At 40.0% G+C, this 16204-nt stretch overlaps 1 protein-coding gene across 1 annotated transcript in view; it reads right to left on the reverse strand.

The window, feature by feature from the left end:
- Positions 1-16204, reverse strand: part of LOC145400929 (uncharacterized) — a 260302-nt gene that overhangs the window by 165481 nt on the left and 78617 nt on the right. The window contains exon 2 of the mRNA XM_080273292.1: positions 1140-1396. Within this exon, the coding sequence (XP_080129418.1) occupies positions 1140-1305 (166 nt within the window). The 5' untranslated portion in view covers positions 1306-1396. The remainder of the gene's footprint in view (positions 1-1139; positions 1397-16204) is intronic.

Raw genomic sequence — 16204 nt, forward strand, 5'->3', positions numbered from 1 at the left:
AAGCTCTGCACTGATTAACAAGCCTAATGGTTTCCTGTAACCCAGGAAACCCTTTATACCATTAGGTGGTAACCATATACACAAATAATGGGGTGATGTGGAGCCTACTATGGTGGCCATGTTAACTGAGAGATGCAAATGTGGCATCCATCCAGGAACCAAATCTCCACATTCTTCCCTGCGCATCACTGTGGCTAGGCACTGTACTTAGTGTAATGGAACGTTGGATCACTGCACGGGACAGCCTTGCACCTGCTTGTGGCTGATGGGTCTGCTTGGCCTGTCTGCCTGGGGTGATTCAACAACAACAACAATTACTACTACTACTATTACAACCAATCCCTGAGGGAAGGAAGCTGTTCCTCATAATCCCTGTGAGCCTGCGGACAAAAACGGAAAGAGGTGGCAGGGAGTAGGGTTCCCCCACTCTCTATTCCTAATCTTTGGTGAAGGTGTGGGAAGCCTTGGACCAGTGTCCAGCACCTGTCTAGGGCCCAAGAAAAACATGCAGGTTTGTATATACGGTCCCCATTTATATGTGCTATCTCTCATCCCACTCCAAAACATCGCTATTAATAAGGGGAACTGCAATGTAAAAGACCAACCATGGCAAAATGCTTGCACACAGGACAGCATTAAGATTCTCATACAAGAAAATTCAAGCCCCTCAGCATCCTGAACAACCATAATTCTAATGAACTCTCAAACTGACGTACAGTAAGAAAGCCATATACTCTCCTGACCTCACTTTATGTAATCTTACACAACTATTCAAATCTAAACTACAAGTGCCATTCACAGTCCTCCTGAGGTAGCTGTCTCCTCCAGCACACTGGGCTCACTTTCAGATGAATCTGCAACCACAACAACAACAGCAATCCTCTTCAACCAATTCACTGTCATTCTGATTCTCCCTCATCCAAACAGTCTCTAAAGGCCTACCACCAAAATTATCAGTATCCCAAACACAACCACAGTAAACTTAAAATAATAAGTTGAAGTATCGTATGTACAGTAGGTACAATTCATCCTCATCACCTTGAAGAATCATGGCACTAAAACATAATACTGTACTGCACAACATAAAACACAAGACCATATGCAATGTGTGTTATCAGAACAAATTATAGGACTCTCACCTCGAGCCCCAGTTATGTTGGTGGTGTGAGAGTGAGCAAGGATGGTGGCTTGGTCGAGAGAGTTAGTGAGGATCTTCTGTAGGTTTGCCTGGTTGTAAGCCAGAGAGCGAGTGAACCTCTCCATCTCCTGCTCCATGTCTGCCACTCTGGATGCCTGCACACTCATCACAGAAGCTGCAGTCGGTATGGCTACCGCACTTTGACAATAGCGTAGTTTTGTGTTAACTTAGGCACCACTCGCTCTGCTTCCACAGATCCTATGAAAATATTAGTGACATCAGCTAGAAACATACTAAAAATCTCCCTGGCACCTATGACTCATTCCAACTGAATAAATTCATCTGGCAGCACCTGCTATAGAAAAGTTTATCTGACTCTGCATTACCTGACAAAGAAAAAGGTGTGGTTGAATTGATGCAAAATCCATTTAGCTATATATACTGTATATGCAGAGAGAGAGAGAGAGAGAGAGAGACAGAGAGAGAGACAGACAGAGATACATACATCAAGAGTGAGAGCAGTGGGAATGAGTTATTTAAGACGAGCCTGTGGAGTCAAGTGGAGAGACAGGCTGACGAATGAGGATTTAAAGGAGCGTTGTGGTGTTGATGTGGATGTGATAGGAAGCGTTATGAGGAACACACTGAGGTGGTTTGGCCATGTGGAGAGGATGGAGGGTGAAAGACTGATGAAGAGAGTGTATGTGAGTGAGGTGGAGGGGGGAAGAGGGAGGGGGAGGCCGAGGATGAGATGGAGGGATGGGGTGGAGAGGTATATGAGAGAGAGGGGTGTGAGTTGGGAGCAGGGCAGTGAAATGGCGGGGGACAGGGCGACTTGGAGGCGATTTGTTTGTGGCCACCCCAAACGGGATTGAGGCGTCTGGCAATAGATAGATAAATAGATATGTGCATATATATATATATATATATATATATATTTTCGACAGTTTAGAATTCAATTAATCAAATTTTGATGCTTTTCGGAGTGGTCTGCCTACCTTACTTTTCGATGCAAAGTCGCGTATTTCGATGCTCTCAGGGCCGGACTCCAACCAAAACAAGCAAAGATAATATTTTTAATGCGAATCAAAATGCTACAAGTGAAGGGAAATTATAAGAACAAGTATGAACCTAACCTAATATCGCATGTGAATGTGCTCTCAGGGCCAGACTCCAACCAAAACAAGCAAAGATAATACTTTTGATCCAAACCAAAATGCTAGAAGTGAGGGAAAATTATAAGAAAAGTATGAGCCTAACCTAATATCGTATGTGACGTGTCAAGAAGAGAATGAAAATCAACATCATTTATTCATACAGTACATGAAGCATGCGATGATATGGTTCTGAGACAATTCACCATGAAGTCAATTCGCCCGTCAGATAATTCCCTGTCAAAACATGGACGATTTCCCGTCATGACAATGTGCACCCTACACGATTCCCTGTTATTCTATAAATATAATTATTAATTAATCAATACTTTTATAACTTGAATATATAACAAGAGAAATTAGAGGAAGAGAATCAATAGTAGAAATACTAAAACAAAATGAATTACAGGTGGTAGCAAATACTGTACAGTAGGCAGAATACTGAAACGACGAGAAGTACGGTAATTATGAATATAAGGAGCAACATAGAAATGAACAATAGAGACTGAGAAAAAAAATAATCATGTTGTTTAAGGACAAAAGCTCCCGGATGAGAGTAGGTACCAACAACAACAAGCCATGTGCAAGGCGATGCTCTATTCTCGGCGGCCATCTTGCGACTGTCCTGCCAGCAGCCAGCCCTCTACAGCCAAGTGCTGCACTTTCAGTCTGTACCTTCCATATGTAGACATGCATTTCACTGCAATTTAGTTGTATGTATTTTCTTTGTATTTTCGTCACAACTTACCTGTTTCAAGATGGCATGTAAGAGTGGTTCTTCAAGTGGCAGTGGTAATGGACGAGAGCAGCCTGGCACCTCTAAATCTTCACAGCCAAAGGAGAAATGGCAATACAGGAAAGGGCAGAAATACACCAAGTATACACTTGCTGACAGTATGGCAATACAATGCAGAACTACAGTTACTTAACCACAATTATAGTTCATAAAGTTTACAGGGAGTGTGGGCAAAAAATCACGATTTTAGGTAGTTAGGTTCGGAGTCCCCGGACCCAAACTAATTTTTCCCATAAGAAGTTCAGTTTAAATTTCGATGTTTTCAATTCTAATGCAGTTTTTCGGTACACATCCTCATCGAAATTTGAGAATCCACTGTGTATATATATATATATATATATATATATATATATATATATATATATACAGGTATATAAATACAGTAAATCCTCATTTTTCGCTGCTTGGATGTTCCGCCAAAACCGCGCGAAATGCGAAACGTTGAAGTGTGAAGTTAAGAATCGATGGGAAAAATAGAGGGGCGTTCTGGTGGGACATGTACCTACCCTATCAGAAAGTACTATAACACCAAACAGGCCCTACACAAAATTAAATGAAGAGCTTTTACTAGTGCTAAAACAGCATAACACAATAAACTTGTACCTGAAAAGACATTAAAACTGTTGTAAAGAGCTGCAACACCAAAAATCCTTGCCAGAAATAAAGTGAAGACTGGCTTGAGTGGCAAGTGAAGGTGTGTTGAGGGTAGATGGGCTAGTTACTACGTGACATGGGCCTCTCTGAGGAAGCCTCATCATCTATGCCGAAGCCCTTGAAGTCGAACTCAGGCTCCATCACCTCCACTTCCTCTCTGTCCACTTCTTCTCCTTCATCCACGTCTGCTGGCACATCCAAGTCTTGCAGAATAGCAGCCACATTCTGTCTCTCATGAAAATATCGTATGATTCAGGCTTGTCTCTGCTCCTTTATGTTTCTGTTGTAGTCGTCGGCTGCCGGCTGGGAGCATTGAAACGTAGGAAAATTCGCGAATTGTGAGACAACACAGTTTTTTTCCCCCCCCCCAAAAAAACGAGGTATCGAAGTAAAATGTGTTCAAGAAAGAGGATTTACTCTATATATATATAGTAATCCCTCTAATATCCAAACGCCCAATATCCGAACATCCCCACTAACCAGACATAATCGTCCCGGGATCCAATATTCCCAAAATGGGCCAAAAACCGCAAAAAAATTGAAAAAAATCTGACTTTTTTCCCTCTCGTAATCTGAAATTGCTGTGTGGCGCTGAACAGCTGTTACACCATGGTCCTTTCACCCCTTCCTTCCTTCCCCTCCCCCCTCCCCTGTCAGGGTTGCCAATTGGTATTCTTCATTACCAAGTGTGGGCCAATTTGGTAATGAAAAATTCATTTAGTAATGAATCAGAATAATGAATTACCAAATGGATTTTTCACATGTATGAGGATACACAGGATGGAGATGGTGGATTGTTTGCTCTCTCTGATTAATCTGCTACCCTACATAGCGTGAAAATAATCAACATGGTGTTAATTATAAGGAGAGTGATTACATGTCTTTCCACTTGTATATATAATTAGTGAAGAATAAATGCTAGCTTTACGAATTTGGTAATGAAAAGTTAAATTTGGTAATGAAAGTTGAGGAGATTGGTAACGTGGCCGTTGCGATCTGGCAACTCTGTTGCCCCGCCATCATCAACAGTCACAGCCAAACTCCGATCGAGAGCAGATGCTTATAGCAGTGCAAGCCACAGGTGCTTGTTTTTTGTGAATAAACAGTGAATAAACTGCAATACCTCGCCACTAGAACACACGGGAATTTACAGTGTTGTGCAGTGTTAAGAAATTAGATTTTAGAGTGCAGAGGATTAACTGTGGACTGCAAACTGGCGGTTCAAACCAGTCCAGGAGCCAGGGACTTATAAGTACCCAGAATGTTTAATATTGTATAAACTCACCTCTAAAACATTTTATGGTTCTTTTGCATTTATTTCAGTCTTTTATGTTCCTTATTGGTGTGATTTGGGTCTTAAATAGGTGCAATGCATGTCCAGAGGGAGTTGTATAGGTGTTTTTCTGAGTTAGGGTCCATAAGTACAAGTCCAGGAGGCTGGGGCCCAATATCCGGACAGGATCACTATCCGGACATGCCTTTGGCTCTATTACGTCGGATATTGGAGGGATTACTGTATACATATACAGTAAGACCTCACTATAACGGACTAATTGGGGCCCAAGCCATTCCGAAAAACATGAAATTTCGATAAAAGTGACATCCGGACTTCCCCCTGTTAACCTGGACTTTTTCCGATATATCAGACATTAGTCCGGATCTCATGAACAGCTTTTAAACTGTTTTGACTACCACTGCAGTACTGTACTGTGTTGTAACTTCACTACATTAATCAGATGGTACAGTACATATAATAATGTACTGTACTGTACAGTGATAAACATGTCTTATATTACCTTATTGTGGTGAACATACCTGACGTAGTCAGGGAGTCCGGACCGCTTCTGGCTTTATAGGACTTTTTCCAATACATAGGAATTTAGTCTGGTAGCTCCTCGAGTACGATAAAAGCGAATTCCGGTCTATTGAAGTCTGTTATATTGAGATTTTACTGTACAGTATATATATATAACCTATAGATAGATAGATAGATAGACAGATAGATAAACAGATAGATAGATACACTATATATATATATATATATATATATATATATATATATATATATATACCCACCACAAATTGATTTAAGACCTACACACAAAATTGCTATGGGAGAGTCGTTCATCTTTGTTTTGTGTTTCCACCTCTGCCAAGTGAATATTTCGCGCAAGAAGTAACTGCCAACTCCTCTGGTGTTGGCAGGTGGTGGTGAAACACTCAGCACATCAGTGCTTGCCCAGAAGCTAGAATAAGAGTATATGTTCCCGTCGCTTCGAGCTTGCACCTCCCTCTTTTTTGTATGCATTACTGTTTGCCCTGTTATTTTCCTTGAGTCGAGTTGTCATGCCTGGAAAGTACTGCTCAAGGGATGAGAGGGTCCATATCATTGCAAGATTATGTCCCTATCAACATGATCTGTGAACGTACTGGACGTGCAAAGTCGACCATCATGAAGATTCTTGCTGTAGCACGCAGCCTGCCACCTGATGTAGTAAAAGAGCACAAGCGTGGCAATGGAAAGAAAAGAACGACTTCCATAGGTACAGATACACTTCTGAAGAGGGAATTAACCAAGAATCCTCGACTTACAACAGCAGAATTGAAGAGAATGCACCCCCAGCTGTTACAAGATGTATCAATTTGAACTATCCAACACCGCTTGCAGAAGGAGCTGCACTGCAGCCAAGAAACCACTTCTCACTGACTGCATGAAGAAGCAGTGCATTCAGTTTGCGAAGAAGTATGCATACTGGACATAGGAGGAGTGGAGAAAAGTTATGTTTTCCGATGAAAGCACATTTCAAGTGTTCCAGGTGCGTTCTGCTAAAGTTCATCGCCCTGTCTCCCGTAGTCAATATGACCCTGCTTACACGGTGCTGACTGTTAAGCACCCACAATCAGTAATGGTAAAGGGGTGTTTCTTAGGTGAAATGGGAAGGGGAGGCTTCTACTTTCTTTCCAAGAACTTGATGATGAATGGTGGCCAGTACATTCAAGTTCTGAAAGATCATTTGTTAAACTTTTCTGCTATTCACGGGTGCGACTTTTCATGCACGATTCAGCTCCATGTCACAAGCAGGAAAGGCGACAAAATGGCTTCGGGATAATTGGATTGAGGTCCTCGACTGGCCTGGCAACAGTCTGGATGTAAATCAGATAGAAAACTGCTGGGCAAAGATGAAAAAAATCATGGCAGAGAAGAAGACACCCAATCTGGACAACCTCAAGACTGAATTGACAAATGTTTGGTGCAAAGAAATGTCCTTAGATTACTTTAGAGATCTAAGTGTCCATGCCAAAATGCATCCAACTGGTCCTGAAAGGCAAGGGAAACATGATTTCATATTAATGAATGGAATTTCATGAACAAACATTGTGATATACTATGACTTCTGTCTTTTTAATACCTTGTGGGGGGAGGTCCTAAGCCAATTTGCGGTAGCAGTACATACGATATATACTGTATATATATGTATATATACACAGTAAACTTGCCCCGAACACGTTCTCGCCGAACGCGCTCGCAGTTATACGTGGTTATTGCTGGGATACGTATAAGAAAATGTAAGACTAAAGAACGATTACAAAACTATAAATTTACGCAAGAGAGGCGGCCTTTGAAAGGCCAAATCCTCGAATATCAGCACAGCATCATGCACGGTTTGTTTTGATCACGTGATCGTGTCCTGCTTTTCCACAGAACTGTATTTGTAAGTTAAATATTTACAATACTGTTCTGGTAAGTTTATGTACAAGTTAAAGTACTATTAAACAACATTAAAGCAAGAAATAAAATCTTATAACCAGTTTACCTGATTAAAGATTTGCTGCACTAATTTTCCACGATACTGTATTTGTAAATTAAATATTTACTGTTCTGGTATATAAGTTAAAGCACTTAAAGAAAGGTAAAGCGTTAAATAAAGCCTTGTAACTAGTTAACTTGATTTATAGGATTACCCATGATCGGTGGGTTCCGAGACAATTGTCCGTCAAACAATTCCCTGTCAAAACATGGACGATTCCCCTTCAGGACAATTCACATCCTGAACGATTCCCCATCATTCTATAAATATACTTATTTCGCCCTTGAATTATATTTTAATATCACCCACAGCTGTCTTCATTAACCCCTTAACCGCAGGCTTGTTTTGCTTTTTTCTTGCAGCTCCCGCAGGCATATTCACGCTCTGACAGACTCTCTAAAAATATTTGCCAAAAATCAGTTATTAGTCCTAGAATATTAAAATCACATATGCTTATGGCATATACCTTCAGCTTTCTCCTGGGGTGTTTGTTGAGCCTTCGTCGAGTACCGTAGGACTTGTGGAGACCTCTGAAGTTGGGTGATGAAGTCTCCATTTTACACTTCCCGATAACCTGTAATATGATTACCACAGCCTGATATTATCACTAGAAAAACTATTCTATGATTCTCAAATAGTTTGGAATCCATATTCCAAAAAAAACAAACACTGAAAGCAATGAAAATTACGAGGGCGTATGACCTTCCCACTTCCAATCATTCGCCGCTGGTGTTCTGTCATTTATTATTAAAAAAAACACTCACAGTTTATATTTCTAGTACTATATAACACTTATATATATCTACAGTCTTTATCCATAAGTTTCCTTCAGTAACAGAAGTTTATTGTCACCGTAGGGATTCAATTTCTCTTTCAGTAAAATACGTAGCATTCACTTTCTCGTCCTGTATACTAGCACAGAGTGAATGTCACTTTAACCTTCACTCTCATAACTCATAGTATTCATTCATGCTAGAGTGAAACTTTCACTTTTATTACTCCTAGGGTATATACTCGTATTCTTATAATGCTACTCATTTACATTTCTGTTTACGTTCTCTATTTTATTTACATTATTTACATTTCTATTTTATTTACACTGTGTTATGCACTGTCACTTGAAATAACTTATAAAACTATTTTCCACTGTTCACTTATATTTACATTCATTGCTTTCACTTGCTGTTTACACATTATTTACACATTACAATTCCACTTGCACTGTTTTACTCAACAGAAAGATCGTAGTCACTCTCTTATCAATTTTCAGTCCTTTACCTCTTTCCACACGAGGTTTAGTAGGGGGTAAAGGTCACAGGGCCCTTTGCATGGGGCTAAAAAGCAGCGGAAGTTAGCAGGAGCGAATCCAAAGTACTTTCACCTTGAAAGACAACAGTAAACTGATAGTGGGGGGCCAGGGGGGCCTACCTAGGGAGAATGCATTACTGCCAACATCAGCCTCTTGACAGCTGCTAATATATAGCTGTGAAATGATTGGCAGGAAATCTAGACAATATATTATAAATTAGGTAGTTCCAGGTGAATGTAAATATCACTTAGGCTTCTCCCTTCCCTCCTTATATATAATTTTAGTACGAGAATAGATTATACGGCATATTTCAAGGGGAAATAAAGAGCGAAAATTAGCGAACGAGTGCACAAGGTGTTGTCAGGTGATAATTAGCCAATTCTAGGTGTATGGCACTCTCACTTACCTTATTTCTTTCTTGTATATATTATTTGGTATAAGAATAGGGCATAGGGCTTATTTCAATGGATGAAATCAGTGGAAAATTCCAGGGAAGATTTACTTAGCATAGCACGGCCGGGCAGACGAGAGGAGAGGGTAATGGAGGGAAGGTAGGGAGGGGAGTCAAGAACGGGGAGAAATGGCTAAATTGTCAACAATGGATGGGAGTACAGATGAGATTAGGAGTGCTGACTAGTGCTGGACATTGGCAGTACTGATAGATGATACAAGCTACCACTTGAAAGCCCGGGCAAATTCAAAAGAACACAGAATCGCAAAAGTGACGCCCCGTGGTATGATCCCTTGCTCCCAAGCGTCACGAAAGTGACGCCCAGCGGTTAAGGGGTTAATGACGGCGAATTGTCTTGCTATTGTTGTGATGGCAAATTGACGACTACGAACTGTCACGAAACCAATCGGATTGGGAATGTTGCCTTGTATTTACGTATTTGTATTGAAGTTTTGCTGTGCAGTACTGTATTTGTAAGTTATAACTTTAAATAAACCTTCTAACCACTTAAAGTGCTTCATATTGATTACCAATGGCAAGTAACAGCAAAACACCACATTTAAGGGGTCTAGGGAGCAAAAGAGGGAGCAGTTAAAACTTATGCGGGTTCGCGCCGAACACGCCACGGTTGGAACGAAACCCTCACATTAGGGGCGAGTTTGCTGTATGTATATGTATATATATATATATATATATATATATATATATATATATATATATATATACAGATAACTCGCACGGAACACGATCTCACGGAACGCGCTCGCAATTATACATGATAAGGGCTGGGATACATATAAGACAACGTAAGATTAAAAAACCATTATGAAAACTACAAATTAACGCAGGAGAGGCCTTTGAAAGATCAAATCCTCGAACGTCACCGCAGCGCGTGGTTTGTTTTGATTACGTGACGATCTAGGCGGGAAATTATTCAATGAGTGAGACATTCCCGAGTACAGTAGCACAGTATTTGTAAGTTAAATATTTACAGTACTGTACTGTTCTGGTAAGTTCATGTGCAACTTAAAGTACTATTAAATAACGTTAAAGCAAGAAATAAAGTCTTATAACCAGTTTACCTGATAGGCGTCAGAATATTGCCTTTTTTATTTGTTCTTTTTTTCCACAGTACTGTGCAGTATTTGTAAGTTAAATATTTACTGTTCTCGTATGTACTGTACTTGTAAGCACTTAAATAAAGTTAAATCATTAAATAAAGCCTTGTAACCAGTTAACCCGAATTATATGATTGCCCATGATCGGCGTCGGAATATTGCCTTTTTTGTTTGTTCGTTAAACTCTTACTGTACTGCTTTTCTACAGTACAAACTGTATTTGTAAGTTAAATATTTACTGTTCTGGTATGTACTTGTAAGCAATTAAAGCATTAAATAAAGCCTTGTAACCAGTTAACCTGATTTATATGATTACCCATGATCGGCGTCGGAATATTGCCTTTTTTGTTTGTTCGTTAAAGACTTATAATAAGAGAAAAATACATTTTTGTCTTGGTATCTTTAACTATTTGCTCAGGTTTGCTGTAATGGTTTGGACCATTTGATGCAATGCAACTTGTAGAAAACTGTGAAAACTTTCGGGAAGTGAACGAAAATCTGGGACATGAGCCTGACCTTGACTTCACCCTCTCATGTATCATCTGTCAGTTCACCACCTGCTATCGTGATGAGTGGATGTACGATTTTTTCGCTCGTGGCCATGCCTAACCACACAGTTACACCCATTATCTCGACCCAGACAGAAAATACAATCTTTTTCCTCCCTTGCAAAACACAAACAACCACCCTGTTTACGAGACAGCAATATATATTGCGAAAATAACAAGGTAAAATGATAAAGATGAACGTAAAATGATAAAGATGAACGTAAAATGATAAAGATGAACATGTTATGATGGAAGAAGTACGTTTTCCCCGTCTGCAAACGTATTTATTTCTGCTTTGTATCTGTATTCGTAATAATTAGACTTATTGTTGGTTCTGAAACTTCATTACGATTCTATTTTTAGCCATTTTCGTGGTGTGGGAGCTGGAAGTTGTGACACAACTTCCTTATTGCTAATCGGACTGACCCTCCACTTATTCTCCCGTGGCAGAGTCTAGCCTTGGAGGACGTGCAGTTTTCTCATTTAGGACTGAAAATTCAACTCTTTCGCTCCCTTTTCCAAGCATGGGCACAACGATAACGTAAAAAATAACTCGAAACTACCATAAACATATATCAAAAAGGTGAAAATGTATTCATAACATTTTTTTTTTCCAGCCATTCCTAACAGTACTGAAATCATTCGATATCACAATACTGCATTTCTAAGTTAAATATGTACTGTTCTGGTATGTACTTGTATGTTAAAGCACTGGTACCAGTTAACCTGATTTATAAGATTACCTATGATCGGCGTCGGAATGTTTCCTTGTGTTTACGTACAGTATTTGTGTGTTGAAGTTTTGCTCTGGAGTACTGTACAGGTAACTCGCACGGAACACGTGGGTTTCGTTCCTACCGTGCCGTGTTAGGTGCGAAATCGCGTATATTTAAACTACTCCGTATTTTGCTCCCTAGACCCCCCAAATGCGTTGTTTTGCTGTTATCTGTCACTGGTAATCACTAGAAAGCACTTTAAGTGGTTAGAAGGTTTATTTAATGTTATAACTCACAAATACAGTACTCCAGAGCAAAACTTCAACACACAAATACTGTACGTAAACACAAGGAAACATTCCGACGCCGATCATAGGTAATCATATAAATCAGGTTAACTGGTACCAGTGCTTTAACTTACAAGTACATACCAGAACAGTACATATTTAACTTAGAAGTGCAGTACTGTGATATCGAATGATTTCAGTACATAATCTGTTAGGAATGGCTGAAAAAAAAAATGTTATGAATACATTTTCACCTTTTTTGATATATATTTATGGTAGTTTCGAGTTATTTTTTACGTTATCGTTGTGCCCTTGCTTGGAAAAGGGAGCGAAAGAGTTGAATTTTCAGTCCTAAATGAGAAAACTGCACGTCCTCCAAGGCTAGACTCTGCCACGGGAGAATAAAGTGGAGGGTCAGTCCGATTAGCAATAAGGAAGTTGTGTCACAACTTCCAGCTCCCACACCACGAGAATGGCTAAAAATAGAATCGTAATGCAGTTTCAGAACTAACAATAAGTCTAATTATTACGAATACAGATACAAAGAAGAAATAAATACGTTTACAGACGGGGAAAACGTACTTCTTCCGTCATAACATGTTCATCTTTCTCTATCATTTTACGTTCATCTTTATCATTTTACCTTGTTATTTTCGCAATATATATTGCTGTCTCGTAAACAGGGTGGTTGTTTGTGTTTTGCAAGGGAGGAAAAAGATTGTATTTTCTGTCTGGGTCGAGATAATGGAGTACCTATGCGTGGTTAGGCATGGCCACGAGCGAAAAAATTGTACATCCACTCATCACGATAGCAGGTGGTGAACTGACAGATGATACATGAGAGGGTGAAGTCAAGGTCAGTCTCATGTCCCAGATTTTCGTTCACTTCCCGAAAGTTTATTAACAGTTTTCTACAAGTTGCATTGCATCAAATGATCCAAACCATTACAGCAAACCTGAGCAAATAGGTAAAGATACCAAGACAAAAATGTATTTTTCTTTTATTATAAGTCTTTAACGAACAAAAAAGGCAATATTCCAACGCCGATCATGGGTAATCATATAAATCAGGTTAACTGGTTACAAGGCTTTATTTAATGCTTTAATTGCTTACAAGTACATACCAGAACAGTAAATATTTAACTTACAAATACAGTACTGTAGAAAAGCAGTACAGCAAGAGTTTAATGAACAAACAAAAAAGGCAATATTCCGACGCCGATCATGGGTAATCATATAATTCGGGTTAACTGGTTACAAGGCTTTATTTAATGATTTAACTTTATTTAAATGCTTACAAGTACAGTACATACGAGAACAGTAAATATTTAACTTACAAATACTGTACAGTATTGTGGGAAAAAACGAACAAATAAAAAAGGCAATATTCTGACGCCTATCAGGTAAACTGGTTATAAGACTTTATTTCTTGCTTTAACGTTATTTAATAGTACTTTAAGTTGCACATGAACTTACCAGAACAGTACAGTACTGTAAATATTTAACTTACAAATACTGTGCTACTGTACTCAGGAATGTCTCACTCCATGAATAATTTCCCGCCTAGATCGTCACGTAATCAAAACAAACCGCGCGCTGTGGTGACGTTCGAGGATTTGCTCTTTCAAAGGCCTCTCCTGCGTTAATTTGTAGTTTTCATAATGGTTTTTTAATCTTACGTTGTCTTATATGTATCCCAGCCCTTACAGTGTATAATTGCGAGCGCGTTCCGTGAGATCATGTTCCGTGCGAGTTACCTGTATTTCTGAGTTATAACATTAAATAAACCTTCTAACTACTTAAAGTGCTTTCTAGTGATTACCAGTGACAGATAACAGCAAAACAACACATTTGGGGGGTCTAGGGAGCAAAATACGAAGTAGTTTAAATATACACGATTTTGCACCTAACACGGCACCGTAGGAACGAAACCCACGTGTTCCGTGTGAGTTACCTGTATATATATATATATATATACATAGAATGAGAGGGCAAAGGAAGGAGAGGGCAAAGGAAGGAGTATGTATAGTTGTGAGTAAAAGGTGGAAGAGGAGCATATGACAGTATGGATCGGTTGGGTCAAGGATTGTGTAGGTAAAGTTGAAAGTTGGAATACAAATGTGGGCGATTGTGTGTGTGTATGCGCCAACGCAAGATCGTGCTAGAAGAGTGAGAGAAGAGTTCTGGACAAATGTAGAAGTGTGCATGGAAAAGTTTGGAAGGAATGAGAGAGTGTTTTTGATTGGTGATATGAATGGTAAAGTTGGGAATGTGAAGGTGGATGGAATAGTTGGTGAGTGGGGTGTGCCTGCTGAGATAGATGAGAATGGGAGTGCGTTAGTGGACATTTGTGCTGGGAGGGGGTTGGTGATAGCCAATACCCTCTTCAGGCATAAAATGATTCACAGGTATACATGGCGAGTGATGAGAAGGGTGGGTGGTGAACTGAATGAAAGGAAGGCAATGACTGATTATGTGTGTGTGGATGAAAGGATGCGAAGATGTGTAATGGATGCGAGAGTGTATAGAGGTTGGGGGAGTGGACTTTCTGACCACTACTTGGTGATGGCCAGAATTAAAGTTCAAGTAAGTTGGAGGAATAGAAGAAGGGAAAGATGAGAGGAAGGAGTAGTTGGAAGGAGAGTGGAAAGGTTACAAGAGGATGAGAAAAAGGCAGAGTATAAGAGAGAAGTGGAGGAACGATTGGGCAAATATGAATTGGAGCAGATGGGAGACGTGGAAGGTGTATGTAGAATATTTACAGAAGAAATATGTGCAGCATGTGATGTGGTGTGTGGAAGGAAGAGAAGACGGAGAGGGGTGCAAGGAACAGCGTGGTGGACTGAAGAGGTGAAACAGGCTGTGGCACAAAAGAAGAAAGCATACAATGAATGGATGAGAAATAGGGGAGTGGAAGAGGTTGAGAGGCGGAAGAGAGACTTATATGTAGAAAGGAAGAGAGAGGTGAAAAGATTAGTAAGAGAGAGTAAGAAGAGAGTGGATGAGGAATTTGGAAGAAATTTGAGTGTAAAGTGGAGGGACTGTAAGAAAATGTTCTGGAGAGGGGTGAAAAGAGTAAGACAGGGTGGAACTGAAGTTAGCAGGGGAGTGAAAGATAAAAATGGTAGATTACTAGTGGAGAAGGGAGAAAAAGTGAGCAGATAGAGAGAACACTTTAAGGAATTGTTGAATGTAGAGGATGGAAGTAATGCGAGTATAAGTGGCTGAGGAATGGCTGGGAGAAGGAGGGAGGTGAGAAGACAGGAAGAAATCAGTAGGATAGAAGTTGTGGAAGCAATGAAGAAAGTTAAATCAGGGAAAGCCCCAGGAATTGATGGAGTGTGTGGTGAAATGCTGAAGCATGGGGGAAGAGATAGTAGTAGAATGGATGTGGAAGATGTGCAGATTGGCCTGGGAGGAAGGTAGAGTCCCGGAGGATTGGAAGTCAGGTATAATTATTCCCTTGTACAAAGGAAAAGGGGAAAAAGAATTGTGTGGTAACCATAGGGGCATTTGTCTTCTTAGTATAATAGGAAAAGTGTATGGTAGGATACTTATTGACAGAGTTAGAGAAAGAACAGAGAAATTAGTTGGAGAAGAACAGGGAGGCTTTAGGAAGGGAAGAGGTTGTGTAGATCAGATATTCATTCTCAGATCTTTAGTGGAAAAGTTTCTAGAGAAGGGAAAGAAGTTGTATGCGGCATTCATGGATTTGGAGAAAGCATATGACAGGGTGGATAGACAAGGATTGTGGAAAGTGTTAAGAATATATGGAGTAGATGGGAAGTTGTTGAATGCTGTGAAGAGTATGTACGATGGTGCGAAGGCTGCAGTGCGTGTGGATGGTGAACTAAGTGAATTTTTCTCTTTGAAGGTTGGGTTGAAACAGGGATGTGTCATGTCTCCATGGTTGTTCAATCTGTACATGGATGGGGTAATAAAAGAGGTTCAAGGTAGGGTAGTGGATGATGGAGTGGCCATGGTGAGAGAGGATAGTGTTTGGAAACTCCCTGTACTGTTGTTTGCAGATGATACTGTGTTGTTGAGTGAAGACGAAGGGGAGCTGCAAGGCTTGGTTGATGAGTTTGAGAGAGTGTGTAAGAAACGGAATCTAAAGGTGAATGTAGGGAAGAGTAAAGTGATGGTCTTTGAGAGAGGTGAAGTCAGTGAATGTACAGCGAGGTTGGATGGTGAGGAATTGGAAAATGTGAGTACGTTTAAGTA

This window comes from Coenobita brevimanus, chromosome 54 (genome assembly GCF_032717465.1).
Source record: "Coenobita brevimanus isolate Jiangsu-jjx chromosome 54, ASM3271746v2, whole genome shotgun sequence".
Lineage (NCBI taxonomy): Eukaryota > Metazoa > Arthropoda > Malacostraca > Decapoda > Coenobitidae > Coenobita > Coenobita brevimanus.